General features: G+C 41.3%; 1 protein-coding gene across 1 annotated transcript in view; it reads right to left on the reverse strand.

Annotated features, from left to right (window-relative positions):
- Positions 1 to 24,096, reverse strand: part of drp2 (dystrophin related protein 2) — a 77,407-nt gene that overhangs the window by 7,424 nt on the left and 45,887 nt on the right. Inside the window, 12 exon segments of the mRNA XM_051072466.1 lie at positions 1,809 to 1,955; positions 4,417 to 4,482; positions 9,411 to 9,476; positions 11,240 to 11,376; positions 12,301 to 12,412; positions 12,974 to 13,140; positions 15,667 to 15,824; positions 18,486 to 18,571; positions 21,302 to 21,366; positions 21,368 to 21,504; positions 23,106 to 23,180; positions 23,780 to 23,841. Coding sequence (XP_050928423.1) covers positions 1,809 to 1,955; positions 4,417 to 4,482; positions 9,411 to 9,476; positions 11,240 to 11,376; positions 12,301 to 12,412; positions 12,974 to 13,140; positions 15,667 to 15,824; positions 18,486 to 18,571; positions 21,302 to 21,366; positions 21,368 to 21,504; positions 23,106 to 23,180; positions 23,780 to 23,841 — 1,278 coding nt within the window.

Genomic DNA, 24,096 nt, shown 5'->3' on the forward strand with positions numbered 1-24,096 from the left:
TACTAAAGGTACAGCAATCTATTTGTGTGCTTGAAAATCGTGGTGCAGAACATGCTGGTTTATTTAAGTGCTAAATTAGTTTTGTAACATTCTGTGTTTTGTTGATATTGGCTTTATGTCCCCATTGTTCAGGGTCTCACAGACTCCTTTGTTGTGTGTGCAAAATAAATAACAACTGTTAAATTAATCAATTTAAAAAAAAAAAAAAGAATCCAGATTCTGATCTTGTTAAAACCCAATAGAGGAAAAGTATTGAACTGATAACCCTTCTCCTGGAAACAAACTAGACATCATTATGGAAATTGCTGTAAAGCACTGTTATTACACCAAATAAGTAATATAAGTTAACAGTTAGTTGTATATTTATTTTATATATATTTGTTAGCTAGAAAGTCATTCACATATAAGGAAGTGTTTAATGTGCTATCTCAATTTGTGACTTTACTAATGTTTTTGGTCAATAAGACCTCAGAGAGGTCACACTCCTACTGTTAAAGGACTCCAAAAATAAAAATATTAAAGAAAACAACATGTCTAGCATGTGAGAAGGATAGTGCAGCATAAAAAGTGTAGTAATCATCACAGGCTTGAAGCAGCTAAAAATCATCCATGTTTTACAGCAGGATAGCTGAGACTTCTGATACATGTCATCAGGTCTAAATTGGGTTTATATGCAATTATCTCAAAATCAGGGAAAAGCTGATCGGTATCATGGTGATAAAATAATGTTTAATATATATTTTAGCTTGTTAAAGAGGGTCTGGAGTTTCCTGAACCCCAAAAACCAGATTAGAGTTAAAGGTGTTTAATTCTGGTATTGATTTGTTTTTCAGATATGAGGCACATGAGAGCCACAGGAGAGGATATATAAACTAAACTACAGCAGCCACTGTATTCATCAACAGGGACACCAAAGCACACTGCAGTGCCATAACAGCAGGCTTACTTTGTAGAAAAGCTGAACTGGGTCAAGGTTTCAGACAACCACAGGCCACAAGTCTGTGTGTGTGTGTGAATGTGAGGTCACAACCGAACTGAAGACAAAAGAAATTATTCATATGAATCATTCACATAGAGGTTGCCTCTAGTAACCAATTAAGTGGAGAACAGGAAATGAATTTGCATCATTTATGGAAAATATCTGAACCTCTTAGCTACTCGGACACAAATTCAAATTCAGGCATTAACATCTCAACCAATGTGTTTGAGGTGCTTTACACTTACACACCCTTAATGGACTCTTCCTGTTTCATTCTGTCGGACACTGTCAACTGTCAAGCTGATGCAATACATGATTTACAAGTGTTCCCATTTTCCTGTCAGGTATACACACCAAAAATGTGTCTTGTTTTCTTAAGGCTGTTGAAAAGGATTTAGAGTGTGAAAGTGTTTACTCTCTTCAGGAGGTCTGCAAATGGTAGCAGACATACCGAAAAGAATGTAATGCCAACAGACACACACGCACATATTTGTGTTTTTTATGCTTCTGGGGAGCTTTACTGATGAAAATCTCTCCTCAATCCACTGCTACAAGTCTTATCCCAAACCTTGATTTAAACCTCATTCATTCAAATTTATAACCGAATCAAATTCAACACAGTCCTCCATGCTTACAAAAACAGCAAGTTTTACAGATGTGATGGAGTTGGTTTATTTTGTTGTGCTTCCAATATAGCTCAAAGGGATTGATTGTGTATGAAAACAAACTGTAAGGAGTCCACCACCCAGAGAAACAGGGAAATGTACCAAGCTCCAGACTCGGTGCGCCATGTCCTAAAACATGTTTTGTTTTTTTCCTGGCTACAGACCTGTTTTCGTTCTCCAGGCGGGCCAGGGTGCGCTGGAGCTGCTCCTTGTCCTGGTGCTCCAGGTGAGCCAGCAGCATGTGCTGTCCGCAGGGTGAGTCATGGTCCAGGGCTGGGCTGGAGTGACGCAGGAGGTACTGATCTTCATCCCTGAGTCCCCCACACAGGAGACAGCACACTGAGCCACCAGCACACAGCCACCAGCAGCACAAAGCAGAGCCAGGGACGGCATGGGAGAGCAGACAGGCCAAAGCAAGGCAAGCAAGCAGGACGAGGAGGGGTATGACAGGACAAGACACGATGGGACAGGACACCATGACAGAGGCATTGCACTGCGCCAGGTTTAAAATCCAAAAATTAAATGTTGCGTAATAAACTTGGCTCACCACACCATTAAAAACCCACTCACATTTATTATAAATGGAAGGTGGACAGTATAAGCTACAGGACAGTATAATTCCCCAAACACTGACTTGACTTTATTGATAATGGAGCAGGAAACTTAATGTGTATCTCTATGATACCTATGGCTGTAAAACAATAAATGCATCTATAAAAGTTTGGCAATTCTTTTATTGGAAAGACAGCTGTTTGTCAATTTTTATGTTGCAGTAATGCTTTGGGCAATGAAGCAAACTACTTTATTGAGCCAAAGTTAAAAGCAAGTTAAAGACTTGCATTGTAATTCCACATTATGCCTAGTTTAAACAGACTGCTTATGTATAGAGAAGGCCAGATCCATTTCTTTACCTGTTTTATCTTTTAAGAAAATTAAGTTATGTATTATTATCATACCAGCTTTGGGTCAGAAATGATAAGTAAAAATTCTGTATAGACATTCATAGGGATCTTGTCATGGTTATGCAGTATTTCCTGTATTTTACACAATTTTACACTTAATTTCGACTCAGCGTAAGTGATATCTGTAAAAATTTCTCACTAAATTAAAAGCAGTTTTACATAACATTTACATTTTGGTCATAATAATATGAAAAGTTATCTGCTATTATATCAAATTAACCTGCTTCTACTACTTTACATTGGCTTACATTAGCCATGTCAGTGGAGAAATCAACTAACTAATATTTGCAAGTTAAATAATTTGGATTATGCAAATAAATCATGACAACACACTTTAAATACTGCTGATATAGAATTCAAACCATTCTTTTTAGAGAAATTATAAACATAGCATATATTTATCATTAACAAAAAACACTGATTATACTATGGATATAATACCAACTTATGGAAGACTGAAGGTTCCACTGACCTTTGCATCTTAGGGTTTAATGATCTTCATGTCAATTACCTGGCACTAGGCAGCAACAGTGAACTCAGAACAATGCTTGCAGGTGGGGCATAATGGCTGCACATGCAGGCAGTGTGGTTCAGGACAAAGAACTGTATGATGACAGCCAAACACCAGCTGGAGGCACAGATAGCACAGCAGTATGTGCAGAGCCATGCAGCAGGAAAAACAGAGAGGCACTGACAGACAGAGGGACTGGTTCGCAGGATAAGAACAACAAGATACAAGGGCACAAGAGCAGAAAACAACACCACTACACATAACGGGTAGAAGTGAAGTGTCGTGCATACAGACACACACTCCCAGGCAGGGAATTATACACAGATACAGATGCAGATGCAGATATTACTGTATATGCACATGCGCTGATATACACACAATGTTGTGACAAAGCTCCATCCAAGCAATGCTCTAGATACATGCACATTGAAACAAAGATATTGGGAGCAGGCTTCAGAAGCACAGATGTCAGGAGTAAAAAGTGTTGCACTGCTGAAAAATAGTGTAGTTTTGTCAAAGCCTAAAACTATCTTTTAATGTGGTGTCAATCACAGCTTTCTCTCAGAAGAGACACATAAAACACGCCTGAAAAGAAAAAATGAGCACACTTTACAACACACACACACACCTGGAGCCCTAGAGGACCTGGCAACACTCTGCACAGAGCTGCTATGCATGCAACCTTGACTTTAAAACGCAATAGAAAAGGAAAACTATCTCAGAGAAGGAGGGAACGGTTGACAACCCACATAGATGTCAACAAAATAAGACATGGAAACACACAAATACATGATCCCATACAACCCCAAACACTCTCAATACCTTATACTTTCCCAGATTTCCACAATGAGGACTCACCTTCCTGGCTGCCTCATTCACATCAAACATTCCTATTCTTCTTACTGCTGTAACCTCGTCACCGCCCTGCCACTCACCCACCCTGTGCAAACACACAAACATTCTTCCCCCTCTCTCCTTAGCAGGGGCTTTGTGTATCTACCCACAGCCACAGACTTTAATCACAGCAGGCATGTGCATGATGAAGGGGGACTCTGTGCATGCTGTTCGCTCGCTGTGGGTCGTTTTCATTATGTGGCTGATTATTTATGTGATTACCCAAGCTTACCCTAACAGTCGAACATACATGAACAAGCCTGAGCACACACATAAACACAGAAAATAATCAGTCTATTGAGAGGAAAGGGTGTGCACACACAAAACACACATCCACTCCTCCCATGAAAGGCTGTGGTTGTAGGGAGGAGGTTCGTAGTGTGTTGGGGGTGGCGGCATACTCACAGACTTTCATCAGGAGACAGGCTGTCCGTGAAGAATGAACAATTCTGGCTCTCCATTTCCGCCAATCTATATACACACAGGTGCGCGCGCACACACACACGCACCACACACACACACACACACACACCAAGGAGGGATGTGACACATAAACACACATATGTATACAAACAGACACACAAAAGAGAAATACAAGAGACTGAATGAGAGAGAGCAATACAGATACTATCACACACTGGGGAAATATGTTTCACCAAACACAAGATAAAACAAACAATTGAAGCAGTTTAGCCTTTAAGTAGTATGGATAAGACCTCTGGCCTTTTAGTATTATGGACTGAAATTCAACAGCAAGCTGTCCAGAAACATCTGACTGACAAGACTGCAGAGTGGCAGAAATTCAAATTGCCATAGAGCACAAACTATAAAGATGTCCACAAGGAGGGAGGATAAAATCCTGATAAAATACTGTACACTGTCTAACAGCATGCAGGCAATAAAAAAAAGCCTTTTAGAAGTGTGTTGCTGTCCAGCACCATGGAAAGCAACTGTAGTGTGTGTGTGTGTGTGTGTGTGTGTGTGTGTGTGTGTGTGTGTGTGTGTGTGTGTGTGTGTGTGTGTGAGTGAGTGAGTGAGTGTGAGGAAGCAGCGAGGGAGCTGCTGTGTGGCTTTTCAGGACCAAGGACAGCACTTCTAGTTCTGCATTAAGTCCTGCTGACTGTCAGTGGACGGCTGCTCAGTACGCACTGCTCTGTAAGCTGTTTCACTATAATATAAAACTAAATTTGCTGCGGTAGCAGAAAAATGCATTGTATGTAATGTAATGTATTAACTATTCACATTCCCACATGTACATTGAAGTTTTTCTCATTGTAATTCCTGTGTAAAAGATCAAAATCCACAGTCCTTGCTCTTTGTAAAAAACTTTTATAAAGACTTTTCTACACAGAATGTGGTTCATATGAGGTTTCAGCAGTCTGAGTCAGACAGATCAGGTGGATATCTTTCAAAATTACAGTCTTTTCAGTTCAAAACTCCTGTTTTATGTTTCCTCAGATGATGGTTCCTTGCTGAACAAAAGTAAAAACAACTCTCATGAATCAGTCTGCTGAAGCTTTATATTAGCTTCAGCTTAACTTCTGAATGCATTTTTACACCGAATGAAGACTGTGAATTTATACCCCATTACTTACATTAAAGTCACATTAAGAGGCATCTCTTAAGGACCAGGAGCAATTAAGACAGACTTGAAATAATGTGAATCTGTGCTTTTAAGTGCATATTTTGACTAATGCCTATTCAAGCATATACAGTATTATGTATTATGACTAATATACTAGTTCTAGCAAACATCAGAAGAAACACTACTCCCACGTTATCAAATTATTTAGTTCAGCCTCTTATGCTCTTGGAGAGTGCAACTAGTTTTCTTTATATCACATTTTTGGTGTTTCATGGTTGATATACTTACAGACGATTGCAAGCTAGAAACCAGTCTGGGGACTGCCTGCCTTCCGAAAGGGATTTCATAAAATCATTAGTTGTGTTTTCTTTGTGTGTGTATTTATGTTCAGTATTGCCCAGATAACAATTAAAAGCTAATTCTTTGCAGAATTATTATTACCAACAGTAGTGTCAACAGCCCACAATGCAGCCACAAAACTTGTTTTAATACTGCTTCTCCTTGATGAAAAACCTTTGGTCTCCATCTCTATCACCTTCGCCTCCTCCACCCACGTATGTAGCTTATACCTGAATGCAATATGAATGCCACCCATTCTCTGGCAACTGTTAAGAGGGTAATGTAGGAAGACACGACCTTAAGTAGATGTAGGCTGAGACATGAGAAGTGGGTACACCACAAAGGTAATTCATCACAAACCACTGCTGCTGAATGTCACATGTTAATGATACATAACAGAGTTAGATGATCAAACGGTGGGTTCCTCCTTCAAGCAAGGTAATTAACCAGTGCAGAGAATCAACCCACAGATGCTAATGTGCTATGAGCCTTCTGGCTGCTCACATACATACATACACACACATGTGCTACATGAAAGCAGACTGCAGCATTCCTGGTATACACACAAACACACACACACTCCTCCGTGCTGCATCATCTTTCGCAGAGTGTCGTCAGCTGAAAGAGTGAGGGATAGGGAGGAGGAGGGGTGAGTGATGTAGAGGCTGTCAGGGACATCCACATTACATCCTATTTCTCTCCAGCGTCCAATGAGACCATAACATTGGGAAATTTAGGATTTATCCATGTCCTGTTACAGGAAGCTCCGCCCATGAACCTGACCACTTGTAATTCAATCTGCGATACCATTCATCAGCGAGCACTCCGCAGACCTAGAGCCACAGTCAGATACAACAGCAAATGAGAAAGGAAAGGGGAGAGAGTAAATGGAAAGAATAGTGTGTGGTTATGTGTGTGTGTGTGTGTGTGTGTGTGTGTGTGTGTGTGTGTGGATGTCTTGTACATACATGTGTGTTTAGCTTAATGCATGAATGTAAATGGATGTGAGAGGAAATGAGAAACGGGAGAGAGAGCGAGGGTAAGAGAAGAGAAATCCTAACAGAGTTTTAAGGTTTTTTTTTTCAGCTTCTTCTCATCCATCCCCTATGTCAAAGCAGTGCTAATGATGAAAGGAATCAACTCTATTCCTGCATCAATATAGGGGGAGGGGCAAGGGATAGACAGAAAGAGAGAGAGAGAGGAAAGGACAGAGGCTGTCTCAGTATTTGACATGCCTACAAATCTGACTTCCCTAACCTCAAACATCAAATACTTTATCTCCTTTGAGATGACTGGAGAACTACATTATTGCTTCGGATTAACATGTATAACCCTCATTGGCTGAAGGGCACTCTGACACACACACACACACACACACAGAGCACACAGAGAGACTCCCACACACCTGTCTAATATGTCATCCCAGGGAAAGAATTTCAGACACTGACCTGCCAGGGATGACTTTCAGTATTTTGATATCAGCTTGACTTTCCATTAGTGTTCAAAGTGAGCAGTGACTTAAGATTAATGGAATGAATTCAAATAAGAAAGCTGATTTCTCCCTTTATATCCTATATCAACTGACAGGTAGAGAGAAGAAAGAAAGAAAGAAAGAAAGAAAGAAAGAAAGAAAGAAAGAAAGAAAGAAAGAAAGAAAGAAAGAAAGAAAGAAAGAAAGCATGATTGAAGTCAATTCTGCATACTGCTAGAGTACAGATAAAATAGTCACCATTGCCATAATAAGGACTGTCTACTCGTATTATGATGGGGCTCAGATCATGCTGGAAAATAAGAGGAGTGTGCTCACACTGCCAATTCTCAGTCATTTCTAGCCAGTATAATTCCTTTATAGCCACTGGACCCATGCAATACTGGTCAATCAACTACACATGGAAGTGGGACAAAATAACAAAAACACAGTACAATATACAAGCACATTTATATAGCTCTCATCTTTGCTAAGCCTCTTATCTTTTTCCCTCTCATTCACCCACTCAAATACACACAAACAACTGTCATGCAACTGTCATGCAAGGCACTGGCCTTACCATCAGCTGGCATTCATTGTCTTGCTCAAGGACGCACTGACATGAGGAAGTGGAGATCGATCCACCAACCCTGCAATTAGTGGCTGCCCAAAACAGCATGCAGCCCAGTTCAGCATAGTGTTGTCATTTTGGGACACTATTTGACAGCATAGCTGGGTGATGATAGGTTACTAATTGCTTCTTATACAGGAAAAAAGAGGCTTCAGAAACAAAAACTCCTGATGTGGAGGCTTGCCATGAGTGAAGTTGCTATGGTACAAGAAAGATACAGTGGGCACAAAAAAAAAAAAAAAACTATATTCAGCCGTGGGAGTTCTTCTGGCAGTTTTCTCAGCAGGTCGAGGAAGAGCAGACAAACTTTCTCTGTGAGTGTGTCTCATTTTATACTAAATTAGACTGTTGCACCGTGACCACTTTTCCATTTCTGTTCTTCCAGTTTATTTGGGTGAGGGCTGTTGGCAGCTACAATCAGTGTATTATGCTGATTAAGATTTTTTCTGAGTGACTCAAGAGCTGTTTGAAGCAAATTGTACTGTAATTGGCAACAAATGAGAAAATGTAAGAGGATGTAACAGAAAAAGATATTAAAGAATGGAGAGGAAGAAAGGGCTAGAAGAGAGAGAGCAAGAGACAGAAAAAGAGGGGGAAATAAATGTGTGGGTGGGAGACAATAGAAGAGAGGGATCAAAGATAAGAATGAAAGAGAAAAAAGGCAAATGGAAAACAGGAGAAGGGGAAAAAAAAGGAGAGATAACAGGGGTAAAGAGGACAATTGTGCCTGCTCTCTTGCTGGTGTGTGTTCCCTCTGTTTTGGCAGGATGTAAAGCAGTTGTGTGTAAGAGCCTCAGGGTAGTAATACACAATGGCACACTTACCAGCACACACACATTGTACCATACACACTCTCCAGGCTCTGTGGAAACTAGGGACATGTGTGTCCAGCTCTGTGGGCAGAGCTGCCAGGAGTGTGGGGAGTCCACTGCTGTGCCCTGTTTATAACCTGTCAGACAGACACTAATCCACACCTGACAGCTCCCAGGTGACCAATGGGCTCACTGCCCTAGCAAGTGACAAGCCGCTAGGCACGCTGAACGCCGCTGACCTCCACACACACATGCACATACACACACAAAACAACTACAAACTGCTCTGCTTGTGTGCGCCAGTGTGTGTTTGCGTGGAGAATAAGAGTGAAGGAAACTGCTGGGCAGTACAGTTTCCACCCTGGCTGGAGTACTGTGCACCATGCAGCCAAATCAATACTTCAATCAGTGTGTGTAGAAGACAAAAGGGTGAGGGAGGTAGGAGCAGTAGGTGGAGTGAATATAAAGAAGAACTGGGGGTTGATTTGGGAAAGGGGAAAGTGAAAGAGGGAGAGATTTTGTTGAAATGATTTGATATACAGCACAGCACAGTGAGCCACATACCTGCTGGCATAATGTTCAATCCTGCTGTGTGTGTCAGCGTGGGGCAGCTTGGGTGAGGAGCAAGGCCTGGGAACAACAGAAACCAACATCAATACTTCACCAAGGCATTTTTAACACACTCAAAGTGTGAATGTGTGGTTACAGAAAATCTAAACTTAATCCACCCATACTGCTGTAATCCAGGAGAAGAGTTTTATTTGTCAACATGTAAAACTTTCTTGTAGGATGGAAAGATTCAATTTATTTCACAGCAAAGGAAAGAAGGGAATGTACATTTAAGAAAGTGCTGCACTGTGTAGCATTTCCATTTCACACCAATTCAGACCTCTACTCCATTACATCTCAGAGGAAAATGTAATTTTTACTTACTACATTTATGTCAGATAACTAAAATTAGTATTTACTTTGCAGATTAAGATTTTACACACAAAACACAAGATGGTCTTAAAATATGATGCAATTTCACTGATTAAACTCCTGGTTCCCAACATTTTTGGCCTGTGACCTTTGTGACAGAAGGAGAGGCTCATTTCAGATTCAGCACAATTGCAAGCAAAGTAAATTCAGAGATGAAGATGAAGACACACCCGCGTGAGTTCAAAGTGTTTCAGTCTGAGCAAACAATCAACACATATCCCAGGGCTTTATCAATCTGCTTTCTGAACATACAGAGATGAGAGATAAAAGAGGAAAGGCTGGAGGGAAATGACAGAATGAAGAGTCTCTAGCAACACAAACAAACAGGCTCACTCCCACAGAAACAATCTTGTTAACTCCTATACAGTTGGTACATTTGCTATTTGGGGCGAATAAACACGAATGGTCCAGCGGTCAAATTTGTGCAAATGATGCAAGATCAAAATTAATTTCTGACTGAACAGACCTTTATTACAGGTTGCATGTCTATTAGATGTTCAACCAAAGAGTGATGTTCCCATCTCAGATAGTTTAATTTAAAAGTTATTTGAGGCATGACGAGGCAAAACTATCCAATATTTCACACACACAAAAAGATTTTGAGAAAAGTCAGAAAAATGAACACAATTTTGTGCTGCAGAAAATCTTCAACTCCTCAGATTCTCAGATTTATCTTGGGAGTTCAACCACTGTATGAAAACTAGTGTAGAAGAATATATATGTATATATATATACACACACACACACACCACACACACACATATAAATATATTAGTGTAACAGGGTTACAAGGGTTATTCTATACTACAAGTATTTTACATTTTGATATTTTGTACATTTGGATAATAAATTTTGAATGCAGAGGTTTTACAGGTAATGGAGTATTTCTATATTGCTGTATTGCTATATTTACTTAAGTAAAGCATCTGAATACTTTACCTAGCACTGGAGTCTCAAATCTGCTCTGTCAGCAGAGGGAGAGATTAAGTTGTGTAATGTTTGTTTGAGGTTATAAGATGACCTTAGTGGCACAAGCAGACAAAACATGAACCCATGATCACGCTAAATCTGTGTAGCTACTATCACAGCCCTGAGCCATGCTTCTTGATGATCTCGTGGATTTTAGTCTCATAGCTCTTGTTTTTCCCTTTGGGTGAGATTTGCTCATGCGAGCACAGCATCTGACCCAAACTGAGATCACAGGAATAACATTATGTTAATTCAGAACACAGAGCTGTCCCTTTCACCCATCTCAGCTAGTCAGAGTGCCCCAAATTGTCAGAGCGTGATAATTAGCCGACAGCAGCAGGAGTTTATATGTGTGTAAGTGAGACAGGAAGTGAGAGATAGATGACAGAGAGGCAGAGACGGAGAGACGACTGTGTTTGCGAGTGTTTATGTGTGGGACTCACGTCTCCGAGCTCTCAGCTTCCAGCACAGATTGCACTGGCAGGTAACCTCTCTGAGGGTGTTTGGTGAAGTACTGCTTCGACCTGAACTTATTCTTCAGAGTCTTGGCAAAGTCCCTCATCTTCTCCCCCGAGGTCGTCTGGAGTGTGATTTAGAAGTCAAGGGGGTTGGGAGGTGGTGGTGGTGGTGGGGGGTATAGGAGAGGTGAGGGGTGGCAGTGGTGGTGGTGGAAGCAGCAGAAGTGGATGGGGGTGGTGGGGGGAGTGGGGAGGTGGTGAGACAAATCACACTGCTTAAGAATTCTTAGAAATGTTGCTTTCTCCAGAATGACCTTATCTGAAATTTGCCCACTCTGTCTCAAGGCTGGTTTGTCTTACTTTCACTTTACTAACTTATTCCTCCATCTGCTTTCTCATTCACTTTCTGCTGCTGCTCTCTCTCTCTCTGCATCCTTACCTTTCTATGCTGTTTCAAACATTCCCTGTTTTCTCACTCTCTGGCTCTCTAGCTCCTGCTCTCTCTATCATAATAGAAATCTGTGGGTGCCTGCCTGCCTAGCCATTGTAAAAAAACTGTATCCAACTAATATAAAATATTGTCCAGTGGGGGAAAAAAAATCATTGTACAGCTGGCCCTTTGCCATATTTTACAGCTAAGAATTGATTAGAGATTAAATCTGGCACCATCTCAGTACATCCCAGCACTCCAGCTACAGTGCTACAGCTACTCCTTTGGAATGAACTTAACTTCAGAGACTGTGCCTGCAGTCGCTTAAGACTTGGGTTTTAGTGGGGTTTAGTGTGCAATGTGTGTTCCAAACAGCACTTTATATGTGCACTATGTGAGCCAAAAATGATGTTACTGCTGAGTGGTACTCAATCTCTGCATACCACAGATCTGGACAAGGCAGTGTAAGCATATGTTAACAGTATACACTTGGAGATCTTACAGCAGAGTGGCAACTAATCTATGTCTGGAAGCAGGGGTCAGGAGATGGTAGTTTTATTCGTCCCTGAAGCCTTGAATTTGTATTCAGTTAAAGTACAACTAATGTTTGTCTTACTGGGGTGTAGTATTCCATGATGGGGTAGTGCAGCTTCTTTCCCTTGGTAGTGCGGCCGGTTAGAAAACATGTCTGACAGATGTCCACATTGAACTGCTTCAGACTGCGATACCTGTAAAGATCAATATAACAGAGAGGCTGAACTGATGTTTGCAAGAGAACAGACAGAGTAGAGGGTGTGTGTGTGTGTGTGTGTGTGTGTGTGTAGAAAGAAAAAAGGCTTGGTGCATGTCTGTGTATTGATGGGATGATCTCCACTACAGCCACATGTCTTCTTAGTTCCAGGAGTGAGGAGGACAACACGCACTCACAGCAACTTAGCTTCCTACAGCAGACTGTAGGAAGAATTAAAACAGTGGGAAGCTGAGCTTGAGGTGAAGAGTTCGGAAGACAACCGTGTTTTCATTATATATTTGAATCACTATTCACCTGAGAAACGCTCCAACAAGCCTTCATCTGGTGAGTAATGATTCTTATATATTATGAAAACAGAAAACACCAGCTGCCTTATCAAAATTGATTTCTTTGCTTCTCTCTTTCACCTACTTGTAATTAACAAGCAGTAATTACTGTACAAAAACCATTTTAAAAGGTTTTTTAATCAAATATTTTTGAGTGTTTTTACTGTTTTATTTATGTGTGTTCATTTTCCCACTCACCCAGGCATGCCTACCTGAAGCCCTTGATGGGACATTGTTTGCAGACGTAGCACTTGGCTTGATGCTTGGTGGACTCTGCAGCAGCCACGCGGTGGAGGACTGGCAGCCAAACCATCGACTGGGGCTCGAGGCTCATCCACTCCAGGAAGTGAGACACCTCAATGGCAGGTTTCCCTGGGGCCTGGAAAAGGAAGGTGGGAGGGAGGAAAGAAGAGCAAGAGACTGTAAACAATCCAAATATAGACCAACATTAGGCCAGTACATAAAGTAATGAGAGGAGAATGTGTGCTTCCTTTCCAAAGGTTGTCCTGCAGTGAGCTATTGTAGAAAAAAGGAATCAAAGAGAATAGAAAAGATAAGAGAGGGAAAGAGAAGGCGCAAGAAGATGTACTACATTGTGGGATGTCTTTTGCTTTTATGGAGCTACTTAAACAATTATAAGGCTAAAACAGAGCAGACATAAACACTGCTTTGGTGTGTATGCTATATGTGTGTTTGTGTGTACAGATGCTGTCCATCTCTCCCAAAGACACCTTGTTAAAAATTCCAGCAAGTGGGATAAAAAGGAAGTCAACCTAATAAAAGAATGACTCGCCAAGCGCTGAAAATCCGTGATGTGCTAAATTCTCATTAAGTCTGCATCAGAGATGCATTAAGAGGTTGATTTCCCTAGGGCTTCCTCTACTGCTCAAGCAGAGTAGCATAATAAATGTGTGTGTGTGTGTGTGTGTGTGTGTGTGTGTGTGTGTGTGTGTGTGTGTGTGTGTGTGCGCCTGCGGATCACACAGACTGTGAGGTGTACAGAGGTGTAGAGTCTCCCAGGGATGAAGGAGCTCCTCTCTGATAGTAGAGTAGCCAGCTTCGCTCCATGTGGGAGGTCAAATAGCAGCCCCTTGCATACCGAACACCTGGAAACATCTCTGACTATGCTGAGCACGCTGCTGCATCACAAAGCAGCACTGTGAACAGATGGGATGCTTTAAACATCATTGGAAAAGTAGAGTGATAAACATCCAGTTATCCATCAAAACTCTGCTTTGTGCACCATATATCCACTAAACAGTAGCAGGAAGAATCAGAGAACAACATTTCTCACAAAATATAGACCTGTTTAGGAAATGTTGAGGTTATTCCACCAGTTGAATTTGCCCCAATAACCTCTGCACATACCATAGCACCCTTGGCAATATCATATTGTTCTGAATACCCTACATATTCTGTGTCTGAAGTCGATTTCATCTTCTCCTCTGCCAGCAGAGTCTAATAGTCAGTGTCTATGTGAGGTGGCAGCAAATGCTGTACCCACATTTCCAAAAACTGACATCACTCACTTCCATGCCAAGTGATAAACGGGCAAATGGGTCACCCCCCAGTTCACATTACATGGATATTTTATCTACAACTAAATGCCCTGAGATGGCGCAAATTGAGAAAGCAATTGATTTTAATCAGCCGTAGCTGATACAGGAAGCATGGACCAGAATGGGGTGTATATAATTAGGATCTGCCTTGAAAATGAGGGAATTAAAAGGCTTTGCATGGGCCACCTTCCAAAAGAGCCGTGGCCTGCTCCTAACAACTCAGTAATTATCCGAATTGAATGTCACATAGTAAAGTTCCTGCAACCTGAGCCGAACATACAAGTTGAGACACATTTTGAAAGAGGGAAAGATTAATTAATTAATGCTTTGGACATAACTCCTCATTAGGTGTTAATCTCTGCGCTACTGGACTCTGTCACCTCACTTAATCATATCGATATTCCAGTAGATCAAATCATTTATGCAACTTTCCCAATTAAAGTTCTTGGATTTCACCTACAGTATGTGTATGGGTGGTAACATCATGCATTATCTACCACTGACTGTATCTTATGTGCATTAAAAGCAATGCAATGCAATATTAATGTGATGTAATGTTTGTAAGGCAACATCCTGACTATGTGTGGGGCAGTTGGGGATTCCTTAGGTAGAATAATTAGAACCTCTCCATTTCCTGAGATGGTGCATTTAACTACTTCTTCCTCTGCAGGAAAAGTTGAACTCTGCTGATGTCAGTAAAACACAACAGGGTTCACATAACTGGCAGCTTCCTGGTGTGACAACATTATTTTTTAATTTTTGCTTTTGATGGAAAGCATCCAAAGGCTAATGTTTGATTAAACCATTCATTTTTTAAGTTTAAAATTCTGTTTCTGTTTTTGTAATACTGTCTTGGCACAGATAACTTTGCACTGCTCTGATTATCTGGAGGTCACATTGTTTTTCTACACGTTAATTAATAGGCTAGCAGGTTTGTGCTACAATAGCATTATCAAAAGGGTTTTCAAGGTCATCCTCAAATTTCTCATTGGGGCAATCAAGCTGTTGATTCAAGCACCGAAACTATCACACAGTCTTACAGTACTGTCCTGTGGTGGTCAGTCTTTCACATGCTTCACATGTGAATATGATGGTCCACCAGAGACACAGGGACACTAAAATCTTCACAGCTGCAGTAGCTGAATCTTGTGACTGATATATCAACACTAGAGCAGCGTTTATCAGATCAAATGGAGTAAGGTGAATTCACAGTATATTCCAGACGAGATGATTCCATCTGCTTGGTCTGTAGTACGTGTGTAGCAAACTATACATGTATCAATGCATGTAATGTATCAGTGAATGTGTTTGGGGCATGACATGCATGTATGTAACTGCGTCCTCACCATGCGGAAGCAGCTACGAACACTCGGCTCCACGTTGCTGCCTCCGAAAGCGGCGACTTCACCCAACTGGCGGGGGATCTGGATGGCTTCATGGAGCAGAAGGCTGAGGTGACGCTGGTCTGTCAAACCTCCGGGGCCAGACACCTGACGGAATAAGTCTGCGAAAAATACAGTTATACATCAATTATGCAGTAGCTAATCTGATTATACAACAGTGAGTGTAACTGCATTAATTGTGCACTGCATTTGTATGCATGAAAAACAGTTATTTGCATTTGTATAATCACATCTGTATTTTCCTACACATCTACATCTGTTGATTTAGAGCATTTCTATATAATACTATACATGCTGGGCTGTCAAAATGTAAATTATGAATTTCACCCCAAAGATTCAAGCAGGCATTAAGAATTTAGAAAGTACAGCACTGAAGAATAATAGCATAACTTAGCATGAACATAAAAACTTTATGTTGAGTTTGTCAATAAAACAGCAATATATCTGGTTTTCATCTATTTTTTAACAATGACCCTCCAGGCAACGAGCTTACCAACCTAGTTTTGTGGAATAAAACTCACTTGAGTGACATATAGACAGAGACAGGATCAGTATTAGTGGTCTGGCTGGTTTGCTTGGAGATGAAAGAGCTGCATAAGTGGAGTCTTGTCAGGTTCTGAATGAGGCCTTTACCAAGCTAGCTGGGTCTCTGCCTGTCACTGAGGAGATGAATGCTGACAGGCGTGTGAGGGTGCTGCACAATGCCAGTATAAGCATCCCATGTATCCCCTTCTCTGTGTACTTATTCAACCCTACAGGGACAACACTTGGCTTTAACACCTGCATGCTAAACAGCCTCCTCTATATAGTCCTCATAACCAGAGCTGAAGCATGTTTGACATTTTAAATGTTCACATTTAGCTGTTTAATAGAGATGAGGTTTGGACATGTTTTATGGAGACCACAGTATATATCTCTATTACATCAGAAACATGCAGCTTGCAATGCTGCGAAACCTGCAGTGAGATAACGTATCCCTGGATTTGGCTGAACAAGCCACAAACTTTCTGAACAGTCATTACGAAGTCTGTTTGTGATATGTTTGTCTGTTTCTTTGATATGTTTTGATTAATTACTACTTAGTATGAGCTACCTTTTTACTAAATTGGGGTTGTACTGACACAGTTTTAGCTGGAAAACCCCTAGTAATGTGTACTATACTATAGTACATACTATACTATAGTACACATTACTATTTACCTACTATAGTAGGTAAACATTGGTCAGTCAGTACCATATATAGGCTGCACTTAGTCAGCACTGTGCATCAGAATAATACTAAGCTCAGCATGCTAACATGATGCAGTGACAATGCTAACATCCTGATGTTTTTGGGGTATAATGTTTACCATGGACACCATCTTAGCTTAGCACGTTAGCTTGCGGATTTGTACAGATGAGGCTGATGGAAATGTCACACAGTTTTCAGGTATCTGGTCAGAAACCAAAGTAAAGGACAAATGAAATCATTGGAAATTCATCCAATTGTGACATTCTCTCCGGACAGACTATGCTGTCCCCGGCCATGTGGCTAAAACATAACAAAAGCAACATAATTGAGTTTGTCCAGTTTGTCCAAGATTAAGTAAGATGAAACTACCAGTGTGAATCCAGTGTACACTTTGTAATCTCAGTTTTCACAACATGATGCCAGTCTGGGGTTTAGTTTGCTTTGGTGCTTTCATGCAGCAAATATAAAATAAAGTCATACCCTGCAACTTTATGGACTATTTCTTGTCTCAGATTTATTTAGAAATGATTTTAGGCATGTAATTTTGAAGAAACGAACATGCTCTCAAATAGCCACCAGGTTTTTCTGATATAATAAATTAGAAGCAGAGGCCAGAGACAGAATGTGCACAGGCAAATGTTAAATAAAAGAAAGTAAGATGTAGTATGAAAAATTACTGTTACCATAAACTAGAGTAATTAAACTACTTTTTGAAGTAATAATGACAAGCATATTTCTTTTCTGAATCACAGCCAAATACTGGTAATGATGGAATAAACACCCACCATCTGTATCTCAAAGGGGGCTGATGCAAATGCTTCAGATTTACTTGCAAATATTATTCCAGTGATGTCTGGAGCTGGCAAAAACGAGATCATTCAGAGAAATGACAAACTGTTAAGGCCACCACATGTCTACCTGAACCCAGAAAAAGAGGGCTGACTCACCCCAGGGACCATTCAATTGAAGGCAAATCTGTTATCTTTCAGTTTTTAAGAGCTGACACAGATGGTGTGCCAAGCATGAATAATCCTGGCATGGGCAGTGTTGTCTCAGAACCTGTTTCAACTACAAGCTGTTCCAGGTCCAACTATCAGCAGCTCAAATGCCGGCTCTCATTTTACCTATATTTACAGGATGACTCGTAAACTGGGGTTACAACTGAACAGTAAAAACATATCTCAGACTGGAGCGGTGCACTAATAAAATATTACAGCATAATTTATAATCGAAAAAGGAGAGGGGGAGCAGGCCTAGATTTTTGCTAGCTGACTTGTGAAGAAAAATGAGAGTCAGAGCCATAGAAAGGGAGTGTTCATGAATGGTGTCTTTGGCAAGCAATCCTTTTAAGGTCCCTGGTGGACTTTGTAGAGGTAAAGAAAGCTTTCTCCATTATGGAAGCAGAGTCATTTCCTCCATTAGACTAAGTGGATGTCTTTATGTAATACTGGCAATCACTGCCGTTTTGTTTTGGCTCATTGTTTGCAGTGGGGGGAGATGCATTAGGCACATGAGCGAACATCAGACTCACATTTGTACTTCTCCTGGACGTCTGCATTGCACAGGCTCACCAGTCCCATCTTGAAGCTCAGGACTCGCATTTTGCCATTTCGAGCACTAGGAAAAAGAAAGACAACAGCGAGAGGAATGTTAAAAAAGCTTCATGGTTCGAATACTTGAATGGCAAATTATTCTAAAATCACAGTGTACTGTGTCATGATAATATATTCATACGTTGGCTGAGCCCTGCTGGGAGGGACAAAGTGTAGAGGAATTATGTGGGTCAAAGCAGTACAGTACAGGTCAGCGCAACAGTGTGAAATTGTATTAGAGCACATCCAGAGTAACTAAAGGGACAGGGGACTTGATGAAGTGTTGTGTCCATGGTTTTATGCCCAGAGGAGCATTAATAAGCTCACATACACCACAATGTCGCAGGGTCACTTAGAGACAAATATACACGCACGCATACTGCATAAACACACCCATGAATTACACACACACATCCAGTATTTGGAGTTTCCCAAGCTGAATAAATTGTCTGATCACTGGCCAATGGCAAGGCCAGTGAGATGAATGCTGCTGTGCTCTGACCTGAGCCCAAAAAGGTCACATTAACTTTTTTTCCAGCTTGAAATAAAAGGGGTGATATGACGGGAATTAAGAGGTAAACACACACCACCACTGTGCCTGTTTGGAATTCACAGTTCTGGCGCCAAAACAGCCAGAAAAAACTAAATTGTGCTGAGCTGAACAGCATTGGCAGAAACCACAGGCTTATCAAATTAACATTTGAATTGTTAAGTGAGAAATAAAAAACACCACATTCATCAGAGATCATCAGATCAATGAAGTATAAAATTGAATCAAAGAGTGAGTTAATTTTTCAGAGCTGGATTTTTTTTGCTTTGAATGTGTTCAAAAGCAAAGTAGTGGTAGAAGTGAAACATTGCTCAGGCCAGACCATTAGACAACAGAAAATTGGAGTCACATGGAGAAAAATGAGGAGTCATACAGACAGCATTACTGTGGTTCCTCTATTATATTCGGGGCTGGAGTGGGTTCAGAGGAGCTAGAGAGCACATGGGGACGACTGGCTGTCAACACTTTTCACATGCACTTTCTGCTGTGTGCCTCATGCCATCTTCAATATGCACCTCTGCACTGCTCCCCAGGGGACACGTCACTCCCGCACACCCTGCTAGTGTGACATGTCTCTGGAGGACGGACACACAAACCTATATGCTGGCATGAATGGTGATATACTGTAATGAACATCCACTGGCATAAACACACAAACACACACATGCCACACAAGCATACACAGGCCTCATTCAGATTCACTGCTATTTATTGGAAAACAAAAAGCAATTACTGAAATTTATGCGGAGGGTAAAGTCTCTGATTGTCTCTCATTAGCAGCATGTAGTTAAGAGCTACCGACCAAATTTACTGCACTCATGGGGTTACTCCTGTATTTTTTGCGTCTATGCTCGCTGCTTTCTTTTTGGAGATGGCACAAAATAGTCAATCAGGAGCAAAGATGGGGAGAATGTTGGTGTGAAAGAGGATTTGTTTCTGCTGTGTCTCAGAAGGGATGATTGGCCCTCAGCCTGGACATCGTTACTGGAGCTTTAGTCATGCTGTGGCTCTTTATAGATATCTGTACAACAAGCCATTGAACTGGTTACATCAATCTGCAGACAGACCTCTGTTCTAGGACTCTGAGGATTTGTTCAAAATAGCTTTTATGGCAATGGTTTATAGTAGCATTTCTTCATCAACATGCAGTGTGTGTATGTGATATAAAATTACCTAATGCTCCATTATTTTTAACACTAACTGACTCTTGTGACCCAGTGTGATGTAAAACAGTCCTTTGCAGTGTTAAACCTGGCTCTGCAGCATTTCTAAACCTGATACAGACCTGTCATACTATATATCATTGGCCTAGATACTAACTTACATGACACACCCATTTCTAGCATTTAATGGTGCATTCTTGAGAGATTAAATATCAAATGAGAAAACGGGAATAGGAATCCACCAGAGGGAAGGTTACAGTCCAGATTTATGATGTCAGTCATATCTAAAGTAATAAAAACACAACCAACGCTGATTTCATTAAACTCAATAGAGTTCATGTATAATATAAAGTTGAGGCAAAGTGGCATCATACGTGTGTCCTATGTCAGGCTACAAGCTAAATTGCAAGAAATCTGAGAGGTATTTAATTTATACTGTAAATGCCTGCCATTGGTTTGAAATCTCCTGACTTAGAATAGGTCTCACAATGGACACTTTTTCAAAAAGTATTAAAATTGATGCAGCAGTCAAAGCCTGGTGTTTGCATTACCAATACAAGTACAATGCAACTGTTTTTTTTCCATCAGCGATCCGGGTGTGCTGTGCTATTAGCAGCTAATGTGGCCTCAAGTTGCAAGCAGAGATGGGCAACAGACGTCTGGTAAACTAATTTCTTTCCAGCTCCACACCTCACAGCTCTCTCTGGAGACACAAAAGGCTCAAACTTTTGCAACTTTTGTTCCAATATACAATAGTACTCCCCAAGACCTGCAGACTGTGATGTGTTGAACTGGCACTGTTCTCCTTTAACTAGTCATCCAGGTCAGTGACAAGTAATGAAACCATTTTGGATGATGGATTATGGGACTTAAACTTGTCAAGGTGGATGCTCATGTTGCTCATGTTGATCTGCTGGATCCAGCACATACAGAGTAACTAACTTGATTGTGTTGTTTAAAAAATGACTTCATGCAGCTTTCAACTCAAGTAGGGTCTAATAAATACTTCCCTCATTTCTAGATGGACTCACAGCTTACCCACCTGTCATAGACGTTGAGCAGCCAGTTAAGACACATGTCAACGCAAAGTGGAATGTTGACCAGGAATGGACCTCTCTTCCTCCAGTCGCTCATACAGAGCCGTCAGACCGTGAATCACCTCCACGACATCCATCACGTGTTCCCCCTGCTGCAGCTCCTGCTCCCGAAACACCTCCACAAGGCTGCTCAACGCTACCAAATCCACTAAAAACATACATAAATAGGTTACATAGATACCTGGGGAAAACAAACTCATGTGCATTCTGCTGTGCACTAGGATAATTTGTAATTTATGTGCACATTTTATTGTGACTATATGCATGTGCTTTTTGATGAGGCGCATGTTGTGTGCAATATGCATGTGTGAGAGATTGGTATTTGAAATTTGATCTTTCTTAATATAGTCCGAAATAAGGTAAATGGATTAACTGAAGCTTAAAAGTACATTCACAGGCATGCATATTCAGATGCTGAAATGTAAATACCTATGTTCATACATACATGACTGCACATTCACTTTCCAAACACATACAGACACACACACAGTAGGATCATCATCCTCACCTTAGCAAATGAGAGCACAAGCAACAGCAGTGCTTATTCACCCTTTTTTCCCACTTAAGCCCTACCAGATGTTTCAAGAGCAGTGACACAAATTTGATTTCGCTCTTCTAAACTAATTTGATGGCCCATCCCTTGGAGTGGAGCTAAAAGGGTGTCCGTTGATGCCAGGTATAATTGGATAGCATGATAATGAGGTAGAACAGAGAGGAGATAACAGGAGTATTCTCAGAGTTGGGAGGGAATCACCTAAAAATGTATTTCTGATGGGCTCTTGCATGGCACTGCTCAATCATTCACAAAGTGTGCTGAGAGAAAGAGTGAGAATTCTGCAGTTATCAAGGCTGCCTGGCAATTAAATTCTGTAACAATATCAACTAGTAGACCAGAGGAGGGTGAGATAAGAAAGCAGGCAAGGGAAAGAAAGAGGGGGAGTTGTTGAAAGAGGTTTTTCACAGCGGTCCAAGTATGCCGAGTTTTTTATTACAGAAACTCGGGACATGGAATGGAGAGAGAGGTTTGGAGGAAGGCTGCAAGAGAAGGAAGAGACGGAGAAGGAAATGCGGTGAACATGAGTAAGTGGCAGTGGCAAATACGGGCATATAGGGTATGAGTGGGAGTTAGAGTGCTGCAAGTGATGGACAAGATTAAGGGGTCGAAAGCACAAAAGCTTGAGGAGGTGAAAAACCAAGGGATCAAAGACAACACAAAATCATCATGAAGAGAAGCACTGTCAGAAAAAATAGGCAGAAAGTGAGACTGTCTGGTCCATGGAGGATACAATAAGTGCTGTGACCCTGATGGGGCAACACATTCCAGCCTCAATCATGCAGCAAAAACTAATTGCCTTCTCTTTTGTCACTCAAATGGACCAATTATTAGCTCTAATTACCTCGCATGCCAACAACCCAGGCCTTAATGAAAATGAGGAAGGATTCTGGTGGTAAAGTGGCTCTAGTAGTTCTTATTGAGTATATCAATACTTTAGATTGCTGCATTTTAAAGCCAATAATAGTGGAAAGAATGCAGAGAATATTTTCAACTACATTACAAGTATTGCAGAGAGGAGCAATGATTCCTTCGACAACTGAATAGAGAAATGTGCCACGGCTAATCGTTATATCTCATTCCCAAAGAGAGCTTGTCATAGTGGATTACTGATGGTGCAGGATAACAGCATATCACTAAACCAGCCATTCCGGCGCTGCAGACAGAAAATACCATCGACGAAATACCATACGTACATCTCAGAGCCTTCTGAACCCGCCGCAGCTTCATGGCTGTTCTGTATGCTGAGAACTTGATGTTGTTTAGATCCGCTAATGGAAGGAGAGAGAGAGAGAGAGAGAGAGAGAGAGAGAGAGAGAGAGAGAGAGAGAGAGGAAGTGATAGAAAGAGATTAGAGTAAATGAAATGATGAGGGGAACACAAACCCATTCTGCACCACTCCACCCTGCCATCGAGGAATTAGGCATCACTATCTTTCTCCATGTTTATCACACCATTGCAGAAGTCATTAGTAGTGTAGTGTACTGCTAATATTATCTGTGTGTGTGACTGTGCACAAGCACGTATGTGTCTGGGGGGAGCATGTGTATGCGGCAGCGTGTCTATCTCCCCTACCAGCTCCCCGTGTCAGATCAGATTAAGAGTAAAACACATGATGTCGTTTAATCACAATTAATTAAAGGCTAAGCGAAAAGCAATCACAGCGCTGGCAAATTGGGCCTCATAGGTTAATGACAGTAGCGATGTAGTCCCTACGGTGTTTGAAATACAGGGCCCTTAATGAGCTGTCTGACAGGGCCTTCAAAGCAGAAGCCCAGTGGTGCTGCACTGCTGGTGCTACTGCAGCCCAGTGGGGGTCCCGGGTGTATGAGCACGACTCGGAGAGTGCTTTAATTGTCTCCTTACTCACCCAGCGCTTGGTACAGTTCTGTCATCTTTGGATGGTCCCAGCATGTTGTCTGGGCCTGATGGCTGGGAGAAGACAGGGGAAAAATGAAACAAAAGGCAGGTGAATTTGTGAAGCAGGCAAGAATGGAGGCGCACATTTTCAGGCCAGAAAGATCAAAGTAAAATGGAGCACAAATGAGCCGAGGGAGCAGAGACAGGCAGGTGGGGCAGACAGTAAAAGGGGGGAGATCAGAGGGTAGTAAAGTGAGAGAGAAAGAGAAAAGTGAGAGGGCAGGATAGGGCAGCCGTTGTTTACAAGAGATTTCAGGCCTGTAAAGT

This window comes from Lates calcarifer, linkage group LG8, assembly GCF_001640805.2.
Source record: "Lates calcarifer isolate ASB-BC8 linkage group LG8, TLL_Latcal_v3, whole genome shotgun sequence".
NCBI lineage: Eukaryota > Metazoa > Chordata > Actinopteri > Centropomidae > Lates > Lates calcarifer.